The 20,074-nt window shown below is 47.8% G+C and overlaps 1 protein-coding gene and 1 long non-coding RNA gene across 2 annotated transcripts; one reads left to right on the top strand and one right to left on the bottom strand.

The window, feature by feature from the left end:
* Nucleotides 1-417: 417 nt before the first annotated feature.
* LOC127329682 (TPD1 protein homolog 1A-like) lies at nt 418-2,354 on the bottom strand. Its single transcript, XM_051356155.1, has 2 exons — nt 2,249-2,354; nt 418-740 (listed from the first exon to the last, which is right to left on the bottom strand). The coding sequence occupies exons 1-2, from the start codon at nt 2,352-2,354 to the stop codon at nt 418-420; spliced, it is 429 nt and encodes a 142-aa protein (XP_051212115.1).
* Nucleotides 2,355-14,248: 11,894 nt separating this feature from the next.
* LOC127336605 (uncharacterized) lies at nt 14,249-16,854 on the top strand. Its single transcript, XR_007873429.2, has 2 exons — nt 14,249-14,597; nt 16,619-16,854. It is a non-coding gene; the product is annotated as an uncharacterized lncRNA (long non-coding RNA).
* Nucleotides 16,855-20,074: the final 3,220 nt, after the last annotated feature.

Here is a 20,074-nt window from a genome sequence, read left to right as displayed (position 1 = left end):
ACAGAGATTACTTGTAAATTGTAATTGTTGTCCTAGAGAAGCTAATGTGGCAGCACATGTTAAGCTGAGAGCCTGATCCAAAAAGAAAGCAAAAACTGCCCAGCGTAGGAAAAAAAGAAGAACATGTTTCAGGAAGCTTTGCGAGTGCATTTCTTTCTTATACCTAATCTAAAGTGATGTTTTTAGTTCTGGTTTTGCTGCTTTTAGTGAACGTTTTGCCTCCAGGATAGGCGGTAAGGGTCTTAAACTGACGTATGTAAAATTTGGTTTCATTTCTGTGAAAACTAACAGGGCAGAGACGCCTTTCACCTAAAAAAACATCTCCTGAATTGGATCTTCGAAGACGCTAATAACGAAACTGAAACTATACCCTTGCTACTCAAGAAAAACAAGACGTCGACTCGTCGATCATATCGATCACTGGCAGCTTGCCGAGAGGACGCGGAAGTTCTGGCGCACGTAGCTGGCGTAGACGAAGGAGAAGTTGCTGTTCTGGCGGACGGTGTGGCCGCCGTTGAGGAGGCACACGCCGGGGCGGACCACGCGGAGCAGCCCGGCGTCGACGGGGACCAGGGACCGGAAGTTGCCGCACCGCAGTAAGATCTTCGAGATGGCGCAGGGCCCGTTGCCGGCGCACTGGTTCGTCACGTCCACCTTGTACATCGCCGACTCGTCCCTCTGCGGCTCGCCCAGGCTCTGCCATATCACGAGGTCCTTCTCGACGTCGCAGAGGACGCCGCCTGGAGGCGACGAGGGCCGTGAGCATCATGAAGATCAGCACGGCGGTCGGCGTCGTCATGCTGCTGAGTTGTGTGCGCCGGAATATCTAGAGTTGGAGATGATCGATCTATCCAGAGAGAGAGCGCGGTGCAGGTACGATCGAATCGTTCGACTAGCTGCTCGTATTTATGCAATGCATTCCGGAGGTATACATGGAATGCCTAGTAAATTTTGGAATTGATGGCCGGTATTTGCCTTTTTTGAAATTGCATACAGCTTTTGGTCGTAGTTTCCTTGTGTGTGCGTACAATTAATCCAAAAATGATCCCTTCGTAAAATAGATCCACGTACGGCCGATCTTCTCGCTCCATGATCGCGGAGAAGCTTAGCAGCAAGAAATCACGCGCCCGATCACCGGAAGAAAATTACGGGATTCGATCTAGTGCGGAGGGGGTCCGTATTATTCTGTTTTGACGTGTTGGCCGGACTGTCCGCTAGCTAACTGCACCTGCTTCGCCGTCAGTTGTACAACTGATTTTCTCTTTGCACCTGCTTCGCCGTCAGTTGAATCCGGATCGATCACCAACTAAGGCCGAGCATCTCCAGTCGCGTTCCCAAAGCGTCCCCTAAACCGCGCTGGATTAAGCGTTTGGGGGGATGTGTTTCGTTCGTGCCGCGTTTCGGGGACGTCGCTCTCTAGTCGCGTCCCAAAACAAAATTTCGGAAATTTTAAACTTAATCGGGATTCATCCAAACTTGACATATATTACATAGATTCGAACGAAATTTGACTAAATTTAAACTAAACCTAATTTAGAAGTACTTGCGGCGGCCGGAGGCGTCGTAGTACTGGTGGTATTTGTACATGTCGTCGGTGACGACCTCCTGCTTGACGCGCTCGTCGGGCTCGTCGACGGGCTCGTCCTTCACCAAGCCGCTTGGTCCTGCCTCGCCGTCGTTGGTGAGGTCCATGAGCGGCTTGCCGGAGTCGCGGATGGACATGGCGATCGCCATGTCGGGTCGCCCCTCCAGGCGTCCTTGTCGTTCATCGACGCCAAGAACGCCGCCCGCAGACCTGGGCAGTCCTCGGGGTCGTCGCTGTTGGCGATGAGCCGCTGCTGCCGCTCGTACTCCGCCAGCAGTACCGCCTGCGACGCTTCCTCCAGCTCCTCCTTCACCTCCGGCTTCGGGATGAGGATGGCGCTGCCACGCCTCTCTTGCTACCGCCGGCTGCCGTTGCCGCCACGCCTCGTGTTGACGGGCATCGCCGGCTCCTCGTTCATCACGCGTTTGGGAACGGTGTAGGGCGCCGAGCGGTACGACTAGGAGGGCGTCAATCGGGTCGATCCTGAGGAAGAAGAGTTCGAGGAGGACGAGTACGTGGTCCTCCTCGGCTGCCATTGCGGTGGTCCTCCTCGCGGAGACGGTGGAGGTGACGGCGGCGTCTCCAACCTTGGAGCACCGTTGCGGATGCCGCGGATGACGCTGTCGAGGGTGCGCCCCGGAACGCCCCAGAACAGGGCGCAGCCGTCCTTGTTCCAGCTATTGGGCCCGCCGATGAGGCCGGTGGTGCTGTGCATCTCAACGTCGTACTTGGCCTTGAAGTACGTGGCCCACCAGTCATCATTGTCCATGGCCGCCCATGTCCGATCCGCCCACTTCTCGGCGTTGATTTGAGCCCGCCGGGCCTTGATGTCGTCCCTCCATTGCTCCGTGCCCGGCTTCGGCGGCGGCGGGACGCCAATGCCGTTCACGGCCATCTTCCAGCCGCCGCTGCTTGGCAGCCGCATGTCCGGCGGGACAGAATAGCGGGTGTGGTACAACGCCCATGCCTCCGGCACGGTTAGGCTACCGCGGCCGAAGCCGTTCGCCGCGGCGATCTTGCGGGAGGACGAGGTCGACATTGTTTGGAGCGGCGAGGAGAAGATCTGGGAGCGGGTGCGGGGGGAGGAGGCGGCGGCGACGAGAAGGTTTGGGAGCAGTGAGAGATTGGGACGAACCGCAGGACGTCTTCCTGTACAACGGCGGTAGCGGGTGGTTGCACGCAATAACACCGGCGCGGACGGCCACGCGGCCATGCATGACGAGACGTGTCGTGGTATCGTCACGGCATATGCCATAGGGTGGCTAATCGAAGTGGTTCCTGAGGGATCTCACGGTGGTATCCGGATGCGGGTATGGGCACGAGCGACACGGCGACGTACCCAGGTTCGAGGCCCTCCGATGGAGGTAAAACCTCTACTCCTGCTATGAGTGTATATGATGATCACACAATACAATGGTGCTCCTAGAGCTGTGTCCGGCTGCTCCTGGGAGGCTAAGAAAGACTGTAGTCTGATACGTCTCCAACGTATCGATAATTTCTTGTGTTCCATGCCACATTATTGATGTTATCTACATGTTTTATGCACACTTTATGTCATATTCGTGCATTTTCTGGAACTAACCTATTAACAAGATGCCGAAGTGCCGATTCTTTGTTTTCTGCTGTTTTTGGTTTCAGAAATCCTAGTAACGAAATATTCTCGGAATCGGACGAAATCAACGCCCAGGTTCCTATTTTACCCGGAAGCATCCAGAACACACGAGAACCGCCAGAGAAGGGTGGCAGGGCCACCACACCACACCCCGGCGCGGCCTAGGGGGGGGGGCGCGCCCCCCTAGGGTGTGGGCCCCCCTTCGACCTTCCTGCGCCGCCTCTCCGCCTATAAAAAGCCCCTGGATCAGAAAACCCTATACCAATTGACGAAACCCACGAAAACCTTTCAGAGCCGCCGCCATCGCGAAGCCAAGATCTGGGGGACAGGATCTCTGTTCCGGCACCCTGCCGGAGCGGGGAAGTGCCCCCGGAAGGCTTCTCCATCGACACCGCTGCCATCTCCACCGCCATCTTCATCACCGCTGCTGCTCCCATGAGGAGGGAGTAGTTCTCCATCGAGGCTCGGGGCTGTACCGGTAGCTATGTGGTTAATCTCTCTCCTATGTACCTCAATACAATGATCTCATGAGCTGCTTTACATGACTGAGATTCATCTGAGTTTTGTATCACTACTATCTATGTGCTACTCTAGTGATGTGTTATTAAAGTAGTTCTATTCCTCCTGCACGTGTGTAAAGGTGACAGTGTGTGCACCGTGTTAGTACTTGGTTTATGCTATGATCATGATCTCTTGTAGATTATGGAGTTAACTATTGCTATGATATTATTGATGTGATCTATTCCTCCTACATATGCATGAAGGTGACAGTGTGCATGCTATGCTAGTACTCGGTTTAGTCTGTTGATCTATCTTACACTAAAGGTTACTTAAACATGAGCATTATTGTGGAGCTTGTTAACTCCGGCATTGAGGGTTCGTGTAATCCTACGCAATGTGTTCATCATCCAACAAAAGTGTAGAGTATGCATTTATCTGTTCTGTTATGTGATCAATGTTGAGAGTGTCCACTAGTGAAAGTGTAATCCCTAGGCCTTGTTCCTAAATACTGCTGAGTTACTACTGCTTGTTTCTTGTTTCTTGTGTTACTACTTCTGCAATACCACCACCATCAATTACGCGACAAGCACTTTTACGGCACCGTTATACTCTTGCTCATACTTATTCATACCACACCGTATTTCACTATCTCTTCGCCGAACTAGTGCACCTATTAGGTGTGTTGGGGACACAAGAGACTTCTTGCTTTGTGGTTGCAGGGTTGCATGAGAGGGATATCTTTGACCTCTTCCTCCCTGAGTTCGATAAACCTTGGGTATCCACTTAAGGGAAACTTGCTGCTGTTCTACAAACCTCTGCTCTTGGAGGCCCAACACTGTCTACAGGAAAGGAGGGGGAACGTAGACATCAAGCACTTTTCTGGCGCCGTCGCCGGGGAGGAAAGGTAAAAAGGCACTCATACTTCGGTTCCAGGTAAAGTACTTTTCCGGCGCCATTGTGTTTGTGCTCAAAGCTATTTCCTTTAGATCCTGCAATTGCATCTTGTTGTTTCTTGTTTACACTAGTTGGCATAATGTACAAGAGTGAGCTTCTTGTTCTATTTCCTGATTTAAAACATGGATTGTTTGATGCGAAAATTAAAAAACCTATGAAATCTTCTTTGCATGCTGGTAGTAATATTAGTATGAACGCTTTGAACACCATTGTTGACAATAATATAGAAAGTTCTAAGCTTGGGGAAGCTGGTTTTCATGATATTTTTAGTCCCCCAAGCATTGAGGAGAAAATTTTCTTTGATGATACTTTGCCTCCTATTTATGATGATAATGATAGTGGTCTTTTGATGCCACCTACTATGGAGAGTAAATTTTGTTGTGATTATACTATGCCTCCTACACTTGATGAGAATAATAATGATAGCTACTTTGTTGAATTTGCTCCCACTACAACTAATAAAATTGATTATGCTTATGTGGAGAGTAATAATTTTATGCATGAGACTCATGATAAGAATGCTTTATGTGATAGTTATATTGTTGAGTTTGCTCATGTTGCTACTGAAAGTTATTATGAGAGAGGAAAATATGGTTGTAGAAATTTTCATGTTACTAAAACACCTCTCTATGTGCTGAAATTTTTGAAGCTACACTTGTTTTATCTTCCTATGCTTGTTACTTTGCTCTTCATGAACTTGTTTATTTACAAGATTCCTATGCATAGGAAGCATGTTAGGCTTAAATGTGTTTTGTACTTGCCTCTTGATGCTCTCTTTTTCTTCAAATACTATTTCTTGCGAGTGCATCATTAAAACTGCTGAGCCCATCTTAATGGCTATAAAGAAAAGAACTTCTTGGGAGATAACCCATGTGTTATTTTGCTACAGTACTTTGTTTTATATTTGTGTCTTGGAAGTTGTTTACTACTGTAGCAACCTCTCCTTATCTTAGTTTTGTGTTTTGTTGTGCCAAGTAAAGCCGTTGATAGAAAAGTAAGTACTAGATTTGGATTACTGCGCAGTTCCAGATTTCTTTGCTGTCACGAATCTGGGTCCACCTCCCTGTAGGTAGCTCAGAAAATTAATCCAATTTATGTGTATGATCCTCAGATATGTACGCAACTTTCATTCAATTTGAGCATTTTCATTTGAGCAAGTCTGGTGCCATTTTAAAATTCGTCAATACGAACTGTTCTGTTTTGACAGATTCTGCCTTTTATTTCGCATTGCCTCTTTCGCTATGTTGGATGAATTTCTTTGATCCACTAATATCCAGTAGCATTATGCAATGTCCAGAAGTGTTAAGAATGATTGTGTCACCTCTGAATATGTCAATTTATATTGTGCACTAACCCTCTAATGAGTTGTTTCGAGTTTGGTGTGGAGGAAGTTTTCAAGGGTCAAGAGAGGAGGATGATATAACATGATCAAGGAGAGTGAAAGCTCTAAGCTTGGGGATGCACCCGGTGGTTCACCCCTGCATATATCAAGAAGACTCAAGCGTCTAAGCTTGGGGATGCCCAAGGCATCCCCTTCTTCATCGACAACATTATCAGGTTCCTCCCCTGAAACTATATTTTTATTCCATCACATCTTATGTGCTTTGCTTGGAGCGTCTGTTTGTTTGTTTCTGTTTTTGTTTTTGTTTGAATAAATTGGATTACATCATGCTTGTGTGGGAGAGAGACACGCTCCGCTGGTTCGTATGAACACATGTGTTCTTAGCTCATAGTATTCATGGCGAAGTTTCCCTTCGTTAAATTGTTATATGGTTGGAATTGGAAAATGATACATGTAGTAATTGCTATAAATGTCTTGGGTAATGTGATACTTGGCAATTGTTGTGCTCATGTTTAAGCTCTTGCATCATATGCTTTGCACCCATTAATGAAGAAATACATAGAGCATGCTAAAATCTGGTTTGCATATTTGGTTTCTCTAAGGTCTAGATAATTTCTAGTATTGAGTTTGAACAACAAGGAAGACGGTGTAGAGTCTTATAATGTTTTCAATATGTATTTTATGTGAGTTTTGCTGCACCGGTTCATCCTTGTGTTTGTCTCAAATAAGCCTTGCTAGCCTAAACCTTGTATCGAGAGGGAATACTTCTCATGCATCCAAAATACTTGAGCCAACCACTATGCCATTTGTGTCCACCATACCTACCTACTACATGGTATTTTCCAGCCATTCCAAAGTAAATTGCTTGAGTGCTACCTTTAAAATTCCATCATTCACCTTTGCAATATATAGCTCATGGGACAAATAGCTTAAAAACTATTGTGGTATTGAATATGTAATTATGCACTTTATCTCTTATTAAGTTGCTTGTTGTGCGATAACCATGTTTATGGGAACGCCATCAACTCATTGTTGAATTTCATGTGAGTTGCTATGCATGTTCGTCTTGTCTGAAGTAAGGGCGATCTACACTGAGTTGAATGGTTTGAGCATGCATATTGTGAGAGAAGAACATTGGGCCGCTAACCGAAGCCATGTTCCATGGTGGAAGTTTCAGTTTTGGACAAACATCCTCAAATCTCTAATGAGAAAAGAATTAATTGTTGTTGAATGCTTAAAGCATTAAAAGAGGAGTCCATTATCTGTTGTCTATGTTGTCCCGGTATGGATGTCTAAGTTGAGAATAATCAAAAGCGAGAAATCCAAATGCGAGCTTTCTCCTTAGACCTTTGTACAAAGTGCATAGAGGTACCCCTTTGTGATACTTGGTTAAAGCATATGTATTGCGGTGATAATCCGTAGTCCAAGCTAATTAGGACAAGGTGCGGGCACTATTAGTACACTATGCATGAGGCTTGCAACTTATAAGATATAATTTACATGATGCATATGCTTTATTACTACCGTTGACAAAATTGTTTCATGTTTTCAAAATCAAAGCTCTAGCACAAATATAGCAATCGATGCTTTTCCTCTATGAGGACCATTCTTTTACTTTCAATGTTGAGTCAGTTCACCTATTTCTCTCCACCTCAAGAAGCAAACACTTGTGTGAACTGTGCATTGATTCCTACATACTTGCTTATTGCACTTATTATATTACTCTATGTTGACAATATCCATGAGATATACATGTTACAAGTTGAAAGCAACCGCTGAAACTTAATCTTCTTTTGTGTTGCTTCAATACCTTTACTTTGAATTATTGCTTTATGAGTTAACTCTTATGCAAGACTTAATTGATGCTTGTCTTGAAGTGCTATTCATGAAAAGTCTTTGCTTTATGATTCACTTGTTTACTCATGTCATATACATTGTTTTGATCGCTGCATTCACTACATATGCTTTACAAATAGTATGATCAAGATTATGATGGCATGTCACTCCAGAAATTATCTTTGTTATCGTTTTACACCTTTCGGGACGAGCGAGAACTAAGCAGGGATGCTGATACGTCTCCAACGTATCGATAATTTCTTGTGTTCCATGCCACATTATTGATGTTATCTACATGTTTTATGCACACTTTATGTCATATTCGTGCATTTTCTGGAACTAACCTATTAACAAGATGCCGAAGTGCCGATTCTTTGTTTTCTGCTGTTTTTGGTTTCAGAAATCCTAGTAACGAAATATTCTCGGAATCGGACGAAATCAACGCCCAGGTTCCTATTTTACCCGGAAGCATCCAGAACACACGAGAACCGCCAGAGAAGGGTGGCAGGGCCACCACACCACACCCCGGCGCGGCCTAGGGGGGGGCGCGCCCCCCTAGGGTGTGGGCCCCCCTTCGACCTTCCTGCGCCGCCTCTCCGCCTATAAAAAGCCCCTGGATCAGAAAACCCTATACCAATTGACGAAACCCACGAAAACCTTTCAGAGCCACCGCCATCGCGAAGCCAAGATCTGGGGGACAGGATCTCTGTTCCGGCACCCTGCCGGAGCGGGGAAGTGCCCCCGGAAGGCTTCTCCATCGACACCGCTGCCATCTCCACCGCCATCTTCATCACCGCTGCTGCTCCCATGAGGAGGGAGTAGTTCTCCATCGAGGCTCGGGGCTGTACCGGTAGCTATGTGGTTAATCTCTCTCCTATGTACCTCAATACAATGATCTCATGAGCTGCTTTACATGATTGAGATTCATCTGAGTTTTGTATCACTACTATCTATGTGCTACTCTAGTGATGTGTTATTAAAGTAGTTCTATTCCTCCTGCACGTGTGTAAAGGTGACAGTGTGTGCACCGTGTTAGTACTTGGTTTATGCTATGATCATGATCTCTTGTAGATTATGGAGTTAACTATTGCTATGATATTATTGATGTGATCTATTCCTCCTACATATGCATGAAGGTGACAGTGTGCATGCTATGCTAGTACTCGGTTTAGTCTGTTGATCTATCTTACACTAAAGGTTACTTAAACATGAGCATTATTGTGGAGCTTGTTAACTCCGGCATTGAGGGTTCGTGTAATCCTACGCAATGTGTTCATCATCCAACAAAAGTGTAGAGTATGCATTTATCTGTTCTGTTATGTGATCAATGTTGAGAGTGTCCACTAGTGAAAGTGTAATCCCTAGGCCTTGTTCCTAAATACTGCTGAGTTACTACTGCTTGTTTCTTGTTTTCTTGTGTTACTACTGCTGCAATACCACCACCATCAATTACGCGCCAAGCACTTTTCTGGCACCGTTGCTACTGCTCATACTTATTCATACCACCTGTATTTCACTATCTCTTCGCCGAACTAGTGCACCTATTAGGTGTGTTGGGGACACAAGAGACTTCTTGCTTTGTGGTTGCGGGGTTGCATGAGAGGGATATCTTTGACCTCTTCCTCCCTGAGTTCGATAAACCTTGGGTATCCACTTAAGGGAAACTTGCTGCTGTTCTACAAACCTCTGCTCTTGGAGGCCCAACACTGTCTACAGGAAAGGAGGGGGAACGTAGACATCATAGTCTCTCTCACAGGGCAGCGCTAAGGGTGGAATGAAGTAAGAATGATCGATCCCCTGCACGAGAGGGGGTAGTGCGGCTTATATAGGCACCGGCACTTTACATATAAGACCCTATAGTTTACTGGCCGGCTTGGCCGGCTCCGGCTTCCGCTCCTTCCCGAGGCGGTGACGTCAGGAGCCGTTGAGGCGTCGGGGCCTGTCCCATCCGGCTGCCACGGTCGGCGGTATGGAGAGGAGGTGTCCCTGTCGCCATCAGTACTTGTAGCGATACGGATCGTCGTAAGCCACGATGGCCTGTCCGGCGCTTGGCACTATTGCTCCACGGTGCCCCGCGCTACGAAGATGAAGTCGAGCGTGGACTTTGGGAACTCGGATCACCAGCCCGGTTCCTTCCGGTGCAAGACTCGCCGGCCTCGAGTCGGTCTGAGGTACAAACCCCCGATCGGATATGGCTTGTAGAAGCCGGCCCCGGCTACGGCATCGGTGGCCGTAGCCGGGCCGACTAAGACCTAGAGCCAGCCGGCTTCCGGACCAGCCGGCCACGGCGCCGGCGCGCTGCACCTCGGCCGGCCTTTGCCGCGAGCCGGCCGAGGGGCCAGCCGGGCTGCTCGCGTCCATTGCCCTACCGGGGTCTTCCCCAGGCAGTAGCCCCGAAGGCGCAGGTCCTGCGTTTAGAAGGACCTAGGCAGGTTTTCTGGCTTCTCGAATATATTTGACGGCACTTGGAGGGGCGGCGAGAATTTCCATTCAGCCAGTGCGCCCTCACCGGCTCGTTCTGCCAGCTGCTTCTAGCCGAGCGCTTTTTACACTTATGCGGCTTTTGCTTTCTCGCGAGTTTTGGTGGTGTCTCCGCCTTGCTGATGAATTTTGGTCGAGTTGAACTTATTATCCGGCTCACGGTGGCGGCGCGCCGAGTCTCCGCCGCCTCGGGTCACGCACCCGACTTGACCGATACTGGCCTTTGGCGCTGCGGTCGGTTCGTCTGGTCACATCAATGTCCCTCCGGATCCGGTGCGGTAGTGGGGAGCGTGGTGTGGCCGTTTTCGGTAACCGTCGTGGTCGTGGGCGGAGTTACGGCGCAGTAAATCCCGATGATCGTGGGCCACGTGGCCACGTGGCAATCGTGGGCCACGATCGGGATTTACTGCGTCGTAACTCCGCCCACGACCACGACGGTTACCGAAAACGGCCACACCACGCTTCCCACTACCGCACAGGATCCGGAGGGACATTGATGTGACCAGACGAACCGACCGCAGCGCCAGGCGTCAGACCGGTCAAGTCGGGTGCAGGACCCGAGGCGGCGGAGACTCCGGCGCGCCGCCAGCCGGAGCCGGACAATAAGTTCAACTCGGACCAAAATTCATCAGCAAGGCGGAGACACCACCAAAACTCGCGAGAAAGCAAAAGCCGCATAAGTGTAAAAAGCGGCCGGCTAGAAGCAGCCGGCAGGAACGAGCCGGGTGAGGGCGCAGCCGGCTGAATGGAAATTCTCAGTCGGCCCCTCCAAGTGCCGTCAAATATATTCGAGAAGCCAGGAAAACCTGCCTAGGTCCTTCTAAACGCAGGACCTTGCCAGCTTCGGGGGCTAATGTCGGGGGGAAGACCCCGGGTAGGGCAATGGACGCGGAGCAGCCGGCTGGCCCCTGGCCGGCTCGCGGAAAAGGCCGGCTGAGGTGCAGCCGGCTGGCGCCATGGCCGGCTGGTCTGGAAGCCGGCTGGCTCTAGGTCTTAGTCGGCCTGGCTACGGCCACCGATGCTGTAGCTGGGCCGGCTTCTACAAGCCATATCCGACTGGGGGTTTGTACCTCAGACCGACTCGAGGCTGGCGAGTCTTGCACTGGAAGGAACCGGGCTGGTGATCCGGGTTCCCAAAGTCCACGCTGACTTCATCTTCCGTAAAGCGCGGGGCACTGTGGAGCAATAGTGCCACGCGCCGGACAGGCCATCAGGGCTTACGACGATCCGTACTGGCTACAGTGGCTGATGGCGACAGGGACACCTCCTCTCCATACCGCTGACCGTGGCAGCCGGATGGGACAGGCCACGACGCCTCAACGGCTCCTGACGTCACCGCCTCGGGAAGGAGCGGAAGCCGGAGCCGGCCAAGCCGGCCAGTAAACTATAGGGTCTTATATGTAAAGTGCCGGTGCCTATATAAGCTGCACTACCCCCTCTCGTGCAGGGGATCGATCATTCTTACTTCATTCCACCCTTAGCGCTGCCCTGTGAGAGAGACTACAGTCTTCCTTAGCCTCCCAGGAGCAGCCGGACACAGCTCTAGGAGTACCATTGTATTGTGTGATCATCATATACACTCATAGCAGGAGTAGAGGTTTTACCTCCATCGGAGGGCCTCGAACCTGGGTACGTCGCCGTGTCGCTCGTGCCCATACCCGCATCCGGATACCGCCGTGAGATCCCTCAGGAACCACTTCGATTAGCCACCCTATGGCATATGCCGTGACGATACCACGACAAGACGCGTCTATACAGACAAGAAAGAAACAAAACAAGTCTACTCTACCAGCGAAAGAAAGAGCTAGGAAATGCACAAAAGCAAAGGAGAGAAAGCAACCGAGCGGTTAAAAGGTGGCACTTGTGCACATTTCGTGGGAATTTCAAGAATTCAAGCAAGACACTAGTTGAGTCTACAAAATGACCATGAATTAAAAAAAGCAAAGACCACACTGGGCTGAAATCTAGCGAAGCTGGCCCATGATACAGCTAGGCCTGCGAGGAATGACCCAAACAAGTTTGCATTCATTCATACAAGGAAGCACAAACTGAATATAGATGCACGTTTCAACTATGAGTTTTTTTTTAACTGAGGCAATTTTTTTTGCCTCATTAATTAATTAAGAAGAGGGTGACTATTTTTAGAAGAAATTGGGCGAAAACACCCACATCCAAACCCACACACCTACAACACCAAGCCCACACCCCCACATCCTAGCGTAAAAAGACCCGAAACACCAAGGTAGCACCCACTCTAGCCAACACATAAGACCAGAAAACAACACGAACAAACACCCAAACACGACACACCAACACCTCTCCATCAAAGATAGACCAAGATATTGGGTTGGGGGCACCATCAAACCACTACGGATCCATGACAAAGGCTTCTTTCTAGCAGCAAACAATCGAGGGATCCCATTTATGTCCGATCCTTCGATACAGAAACGCATGCTCTACGTGATGGACTACTGATTGCATGTCAGTTGGGCTGCAACAGAATTGAAGTGAACTCAGACTGTTCATACGTGATTGAGGTGATGAGGCAAGTTAGCGGCTCGCTCGGAGAAGCAACACCAATCTAGGAGGAGGGCCCTCTAGCTAGCCATAATTTTACAGAGATTACTTGTAAATTGTAATTGTTGTCCTAGGGAAGCTAATGTGGCAGCACATGTGCTAGCCAGCCGGTCCGAGGTTCCTGAGTTTTTTTAAAGGAATACCTAGTGGCCTTTATTAATTTAACAGAACTGTTACATCGTTTATTACATCACCTAGGATGAATCCCGGAGGAGCACCATCCTAAAACAAAAATTATTTCGATCTATAAGCATTTCTTGCTAGATTATGAGCCACCCTATTTGCATCCCTAGGACAATGTTGAAAAGAGACATTGTTGATGGTACTTGCTTTTCAAAGACACTCTATCAGAATAGCTGAGTGAGGACTCCAAATCTCCATCTCACCATTGCAAGTCAGTATCGATTCCATAGAGTCTGACTCAATAACCACCAATGCATAACTCAGTTGTTCTAAGAGTTCCAAACCTCTCAAAAAGGCTAACGCTTCAGCCGCTGTAGCATTTAAAACATTCTCCAACAGGCAGGCTTGTCCAGCCACTACCTCACCGCGGTTGTTTCGAAGGACGACTCCGGCCACACCAGACCCATCACTGAAGAAAGAAGTATCAACATTCATTTTATATGATCCTTGGACCGGCTTTGACCAAGCCACATTCTTTTGTTCTGCAGAAATCTTTGACGAAACAAAGTTGGCAATTAACCATCTCACGCCTTTGCCACCAAATGTACCAAGCCGCTACACTCACAATTTCTTGAAGATTGACACGATCATTGCTCATGTCATCATGTGGCTCGATGATTCACCCGATTTTCTTTTGCATGCATTAGGAGCGTGATTTTTTTACTCCATAAAGGGTGCTTCATTACTCAAATTTTAAGCACACAACCGTTCGAGTATCAAGTCTGAACCGAAATGGAATTATAAAGAAGACTAAGAGATCCAACTAGACTAAGCTTCATTGACTTCAATCCATCGATTATGTAGCCATCCATGCTGGGAAATAAACTACTTGACCGTACTCTCCAACCGTGTAGACACCTTCGTAAAGATATCGTGGTCCTGCTGTCGTTGAAGTGGCGACCAAGAACGGAACAAACCCGTAGAGTAGTATTTAGCAGCGTGATGGTTTCAAAAAAATTAGGAGAACATCTTGCATGCTAATGATTGTTGGCCATCACCATGCACAAGAGCCGCGGACGCGTAGGTCAACATGAGCTGTCTATTCGGACGCAAGTTCCACAAAAGATCAACCGTTGTCCAAGGGGGCAGATAAAGGCCGGAGGATTCGACGTGTGTTTGTGGACAATTCTGAACCAACGAGACCCTTGTTGAGATTTCCAGTCAGAAGTGTTTTCTCAGAACCACACATTGCCGGGACTAGACGCCACTACAGTACATTCCATCGACGAAAAACCATCGTATGCGTCTATAAAACTGAGCTAGCTCTGCTCTACATTGGCCACTAGAACAGGAGCAGTATGTACGCGATAGCCGTGCTTATGAGAGTGCTAGTGCTTGTGGCTGCGCTGCTCCTCGTCATGGACGCCGTCGCCGTGGAAGGCCGGAAGATGCTCGGAGGCCGCGGTGACGGTTCGGCGCCAGGCTCGCCGGCCGGAAACCCCCCCGGAAATCATCGTTCGTGATCCACTAGATCATTTAGATGGCAAGTCCTCGATCCAGAAGCGAGAAGAAGCTGTATTCTTCAGGTTCACGTCTTAATCATTGGGAACTCAAAGCTATATTGTTTTCTCATCTTATTTTGTAGATTTGCTTAACTTGTTCCAGATACGGATATCTATAGCTAAAACATGTTTGTGTTTTAACAAAGTTTAGCATGTTCTTTTTAGAGACAAAGGGAGTACAAAGCTATTGGTGTATCAAAAATTAAGAATTTTATTGCAAATGTTTAAATACAATTTAGGCCCTCTTTGTTTTGACTGGCTGTGTTGCCAAACGTGCTGTGAGTTGTGAGCCTATGACCAACCTAGCTTAGAGCATCTCCACCTATCGTCCCTAGAGGGATTTGAGATGCCGGATGTTTGACCGCTCTAGCCGCACGTTCCATAGTTCTTTTCCGTCTGACGTGGCCTAGTACTGTATCTGGTATCCTGAGCTCATCCCCACCACATAGGGGAGGCTCTAGGGGCGTCGAACGGAACTAAAACATGCGTCGCGCCTCGTAAGCGACATGAACCGAAGCACTGTAGGTTTGCCATAATGGCGACAATGGTTTCCAAGGCAGAGCAAGAGAGATGTCATCTCGGCGTTGCCCCTCTTCCTGCGTCCCCGTCGTCTGCTTCCCGCGCCTTCCACACCTCTTCCCGTGTTTTTCTCCCACCACTTCCCAAATAGCTATAAAAATGTTGCCTCTGCTCGCTATTGCCACAACAGCCACCGGCTATTCATCCCTCTGACTCCATTACACCATGCCTCGTCCCTTAGCCACCACGTACGCAAGGATGAGCTACACTGGCCGCGGCCAGGAACCTCCACCTCCGCTTCCACCTCCCCCAGTCGACGCCTTCGAGTTCCACTACACCGCCGCCGCCGACGACATCGAGGAAGACCTGGAGCTCACGACGATGAATGCACAGTTCATGGCCGACGCAGAGCGTGAGAAGACGGAGGGGAGGTGGTGCATGCGGCCTTCGACGAGGAGCAGCAGGAGGCGGCGAACGCGGTGGAGGAGGCGGACGACGACTCTGACCTCGACAACTGGAGCGACGGACCTGACCCCGATGAGCAGGCGGCGGAGCAAGAGGCCATCCTCGCGTCCTACGAGTCGATGAAGAAGACCGAGGATAACCCACGTTCTCGCAAGGAGGCCAACAAGGAGCAGTGGCGCCGCGTCGTCGACGCCTTCATTCAACAGGCGCAGATAGAGGAGTCGACCCCTCGTCTCTTCGCGAAGGAGCAGTAGCGGCTCCTCGAGGACGCGGAAGGATGCCGCGCTCTTTTCGCGAGGCTCCGGAAGGAGCGGCGGCGCGGAATGGTGGCGGCAACGAAGCAGAGAAGGGAGGGAGGCGACGACGGGGTGGAGCAGTCGAACGCCCAGAAGGATGGCATGTAGGCTAGGGTAGACCAACTAGCCGACAACAATATCCGGCCTTATATTATATTGTGCGCTAAAAAGGTGATACCTTAGACAATGGAGTCTTCTCCACCTAATATGACAGTTTAGAAGACATCTTAATGGACAAAGGCTAGCATCCTGGAATACCCTATTGCAGCGTTTGGAAACTACCCAGTTGTCAACTGGGCTGGACATTTTTAGATGGAATCTAAATAAGAATGAGATATTCTCAGTTCAATCCATGTATAAGGCTTTGATCCAACCCGTAGAGCCGGTATCTAATAATAAGTTAATTTGGAAGATGAAGATATTTCTCAAGACTAAGGTCTTTGCTTGGTATCTTTTCTTACTAAAGACAACCTTCCTAAACGCAACTGGCAAGGAAGTAAGTCGTGTGTTTTTTGTCATCAAGATGAGACAATCAAACACTTATTCTTCCAGTATCGTTTTGCAAAATCTATATGTTCAATCATCCAAATGAGTTCTATCTTATACCCATCACGTAGCGTTACCAATATCTTTGGTAATTGGTTTAATGAGGTGGACTATAGGTACAAAACACTTATTAGGATGGAAGCGACTGATGTTATTTGGTCGCTATGGCTACGCATAAATGACAAGGTTTTTAATAACATAAATGTTAATCTTTTGCAGGTAGTCTACCCGTGCACCAGTTTGCTCCGTTCATGATCATCACTGCAGCGTATGGAGGACCGCAACCTCTTTACGGAGGCTTGTACTCGGTTGAAAGACACGGTGAAGGATTTTATTTCTATACATGAGTGGCGGCATAGTCTCAAGATTGCTCCACCGTTACCTTAGTATTCCAGGTTACGTCCTGCGTTCTTCCTTTTGATTTGTCAAACTTGAATTTGTTTGCTTTTTGTGTTGGGCTGTGTACTTCTTAGCTATACAAAGACCGAATATAATATTTAAATCTTTTAAGTAATAAAATCACCCTTTATCAAAAAATATAATATTCGCATCAGAGCGTCATGATCTTAAGCAGCGAGTGTGACTCTGCTCGAGACATTCACTCTCGTACGGCAACCATGTGACTTTGAGCGGCCACGGGTCCTCCTTGATTGATCCATCGACTAGATCCATCCCCAGCTGACACTGCTACAATCTGTACATAATAAGATATTTGTTACACAGAAATACGTCTGCTTTCTTCCACTAAAAAAAGACACCATAGACAGAGTACTCGGCAGGCACAAGATAAACTTCGTGAGACAAAACAAAAATGTAGCCGTTCCACCTCCGTCCCTCCTTATCCCCCTCCTTATCCTTGTTGCCGCCACCCTCCTCTATTAGCTGCTACATCCTCACGGCCATTCCACCTCCCTCCCTCATTATCCCCTCAGTATCCTTGTCACCCTCACCCTCACCGCCACCGCAACATTCATCCACCCGGGCAACCTGGAGGTCCTGGAAGACCTCCGCCGCTCCATCACGAACCTCGATGCTCTCGACTGGCCCAATGACACAGACCCATGTGTCTCCCGCCGTTGCCCCACGTCTCTTGCGGTCCCTCCGATCGGGTCAACAACATCGACACGGTAGGGTATCCGGAGAAGTTGGCTTAGATGTGGACGGGGGATGATCCATGCAACAACTGGATAGGTGTCTTCTGCTACCAGGGTATTGTTGCAGTTCTGATATGATTTGAATTGAATAATCAGCAGAAGCATGTACTTTTTCTAGTCTCTCTGGGTGTGTAGCTCGGCAGCAGCAACCTTACCGGGCAGGATATTTGAATATTTCAAAGTAGGGGGGGGGGGGGGGGCAATGGCCCTCCTCTAGACTTGTGCATAACTACGCCACTGGTGGTTGCGTTTCTCCATGATATAGCAAGCATTGGAGTGAGCCGGCCAGGGTAGAAGGCTAGCAAGTGGGGATTGACCGGTGCGGGATCCTTGGGAGCTCCACCTTCCCGATGGCATGTGATTTTGGCCCGAGGATGACCTGTCAAACTCTTTAATCAGTCGAATGGGGCAAAGATCACTAATATATATTTTTTATGCTGAGAATCCTAATATTTCCCTAGATTTAAGAAAACATCGGCTACATTTAGTAACCCTCGGCTATTAATAAGGACGAGAGTTGACCTTCAGGTATTTACCGTCTGTAATGCTTTGGAGAGAGATCGGTAAAGGATAATCAAGTGAATTGGGATTTCTAAATCTTGGCAAGCTTAGTCTCTTGGCATTTTGTGTTCATTATATAGTGGCAGCAAATGCAAATCCACTTGTGTTTGCTGACCTGTGTCATTACTATTTGTAAATATGATCAAGTTATAATAGCTCCCATGTGTACGTCTCATTGCAAAAGACACTAACTTCAGTTTGATGTGAACAAATCAATCCGTCTTGTCTAATTTCTGTACATGACATGATTTTAGTTGAAGTAGATTATTCTATCCTTTGGGCATCCCTAAATTAGCAAGGGAATTAGTTGGACATTGCTCACTAAACAATAAGCATGGATGTTACAGGACGTGCAAAGTCACGACATGCATCCCATAATCTCTAGAAAAAGACCGATCTTTGTAAAGGTCCAAAACTCACTGCACATGGTGACATAATTTTTGTATAAAGTGGTCTCTCTGCTCGCCAAGTGTTGCAAGAGGAAGTAAGGTGGAGATGAGAGAAGAGAGACGGGCGGAGGGGTTAGTTTGTGTTTGCTTTTCCATTTATTTTCTAGATTTTTTTTTTTCAAAATGGAATATTTTGAGTATAGTATGTCTAAATTATGAACCGTTTTCACTTCTGAGATCCTGGTGTCGAGATCTTCAAAACTAGATCTCGTGTTGATAAATTTTGAGAAACTTTTTTTTCATACTTCCAATACGAGTATGATTGTGTATCTAACTGTATTCGTGCTTAAACTGACAAGTACTTCTATTTTAGTGTATTTGGTGCAGTTTTCCCTTTAATTTGGAAACTGTACTCGCTCGTGTGTGTAGTTGTACTTTTACCCGCTCATGTGTGCAGCTGTACTTTTGTACCTTGTGGGCACTCTCTCCTTCTCCACGTGTGCAGCTGGAATGGAGCTTCCTCCTGGGCGCTGGGGTCAGCTAACCCCAGTGAAAGTTATGCAATCATTTATTAATTAGTAGAGTATGATGCGTGTGGTTGGCACGTCCGTTGGGAACCCCAAGAGGAAGGTGTGATGCGCACAGCGGCAAGTTTCCCTCAGTAAGAAACCAAGGTTTAATCGGACCAGTAGGAGTCAAGAAGCACGTTGAAGGTTGATGGCGGCGAGATGTAGTGCGGCGCAACACCAGTGATTCCAGCGCCAACGTGGAACCTGCACAACACAACCAAAGTACTTTGCCCCAACGAAACAGTGAGGTTGTCAATCTCACCGGCTTGCTGTAATAAAGAGTTAACCGTATTGTGTGGAAGATGATTGTTTGCAGAAAACAGTAGAACAAGTATTGCAGTAGATTGTATTTCAGTAAAGAGAATTGGACCGGGGTCCACAGTTCACTAGAGGTGTCTCTCCCATAAGACGAACAGCATGTTGGGTGAACAAATTACAGTTGGGCAATTGACAAATAAAGAGAGCATGACCATGCACATACATATCATGATGAGTATAGTGAGATTTAATTGGGCATTACGACAAAGTACATAGACCGTCATCCAACTGCATCTATGCCTAAAAAGTCCACCTTCAGGTTATCATCCGAACCCCCTCCAGTATTAAGTTGCTAACAACAGACAATTGCATTAAGTATGGTGCGTAATGTAACTAGTGACTACATCCTTGAACATAGCACTAATGTTTTATCCCTAGTGGCAACAGCACAACACAACCTTAGAACTTTCTGTCACTGTCCCAGGTGTCAATGCAGGCATGAACCCACTATCGAGCATAAGTACTCCCTCTTGGAGTTAATAGCAAAAACTTGGCCAGAGTATCTACTAGTAACGGAGAGCATGCAAGATCATAAACAACACATAGATATAACTTTGATAATCAACATAACAAGTATTCTCTATTCATTGGATCCCAACAAACGCAACATATAGAATTACGATAGATGATCTTGATCATGTTAGGCAGCTCACAAGATCCGACAATGATAGCACAATGGGGAGA

This window comes from Lolium perenne, chromosome 2 (assembly GCF_019359855.2).
Source record: "Lolium perenne isolate Kyuss_39 chromosome 2, Kyuss_2.0, whole genome shotgun sequence".
Lineage (NCBI taxonomy): Eukaryota > Viridiplantae > Streptophyta > Magnoliopsida > Poales > Poaceae > Lolium > Lolium perenne.
Note: the sequence above shows the minus strand (reverse complement) of the source record. Positions and strands in the feature narration are given on the sequence as shown.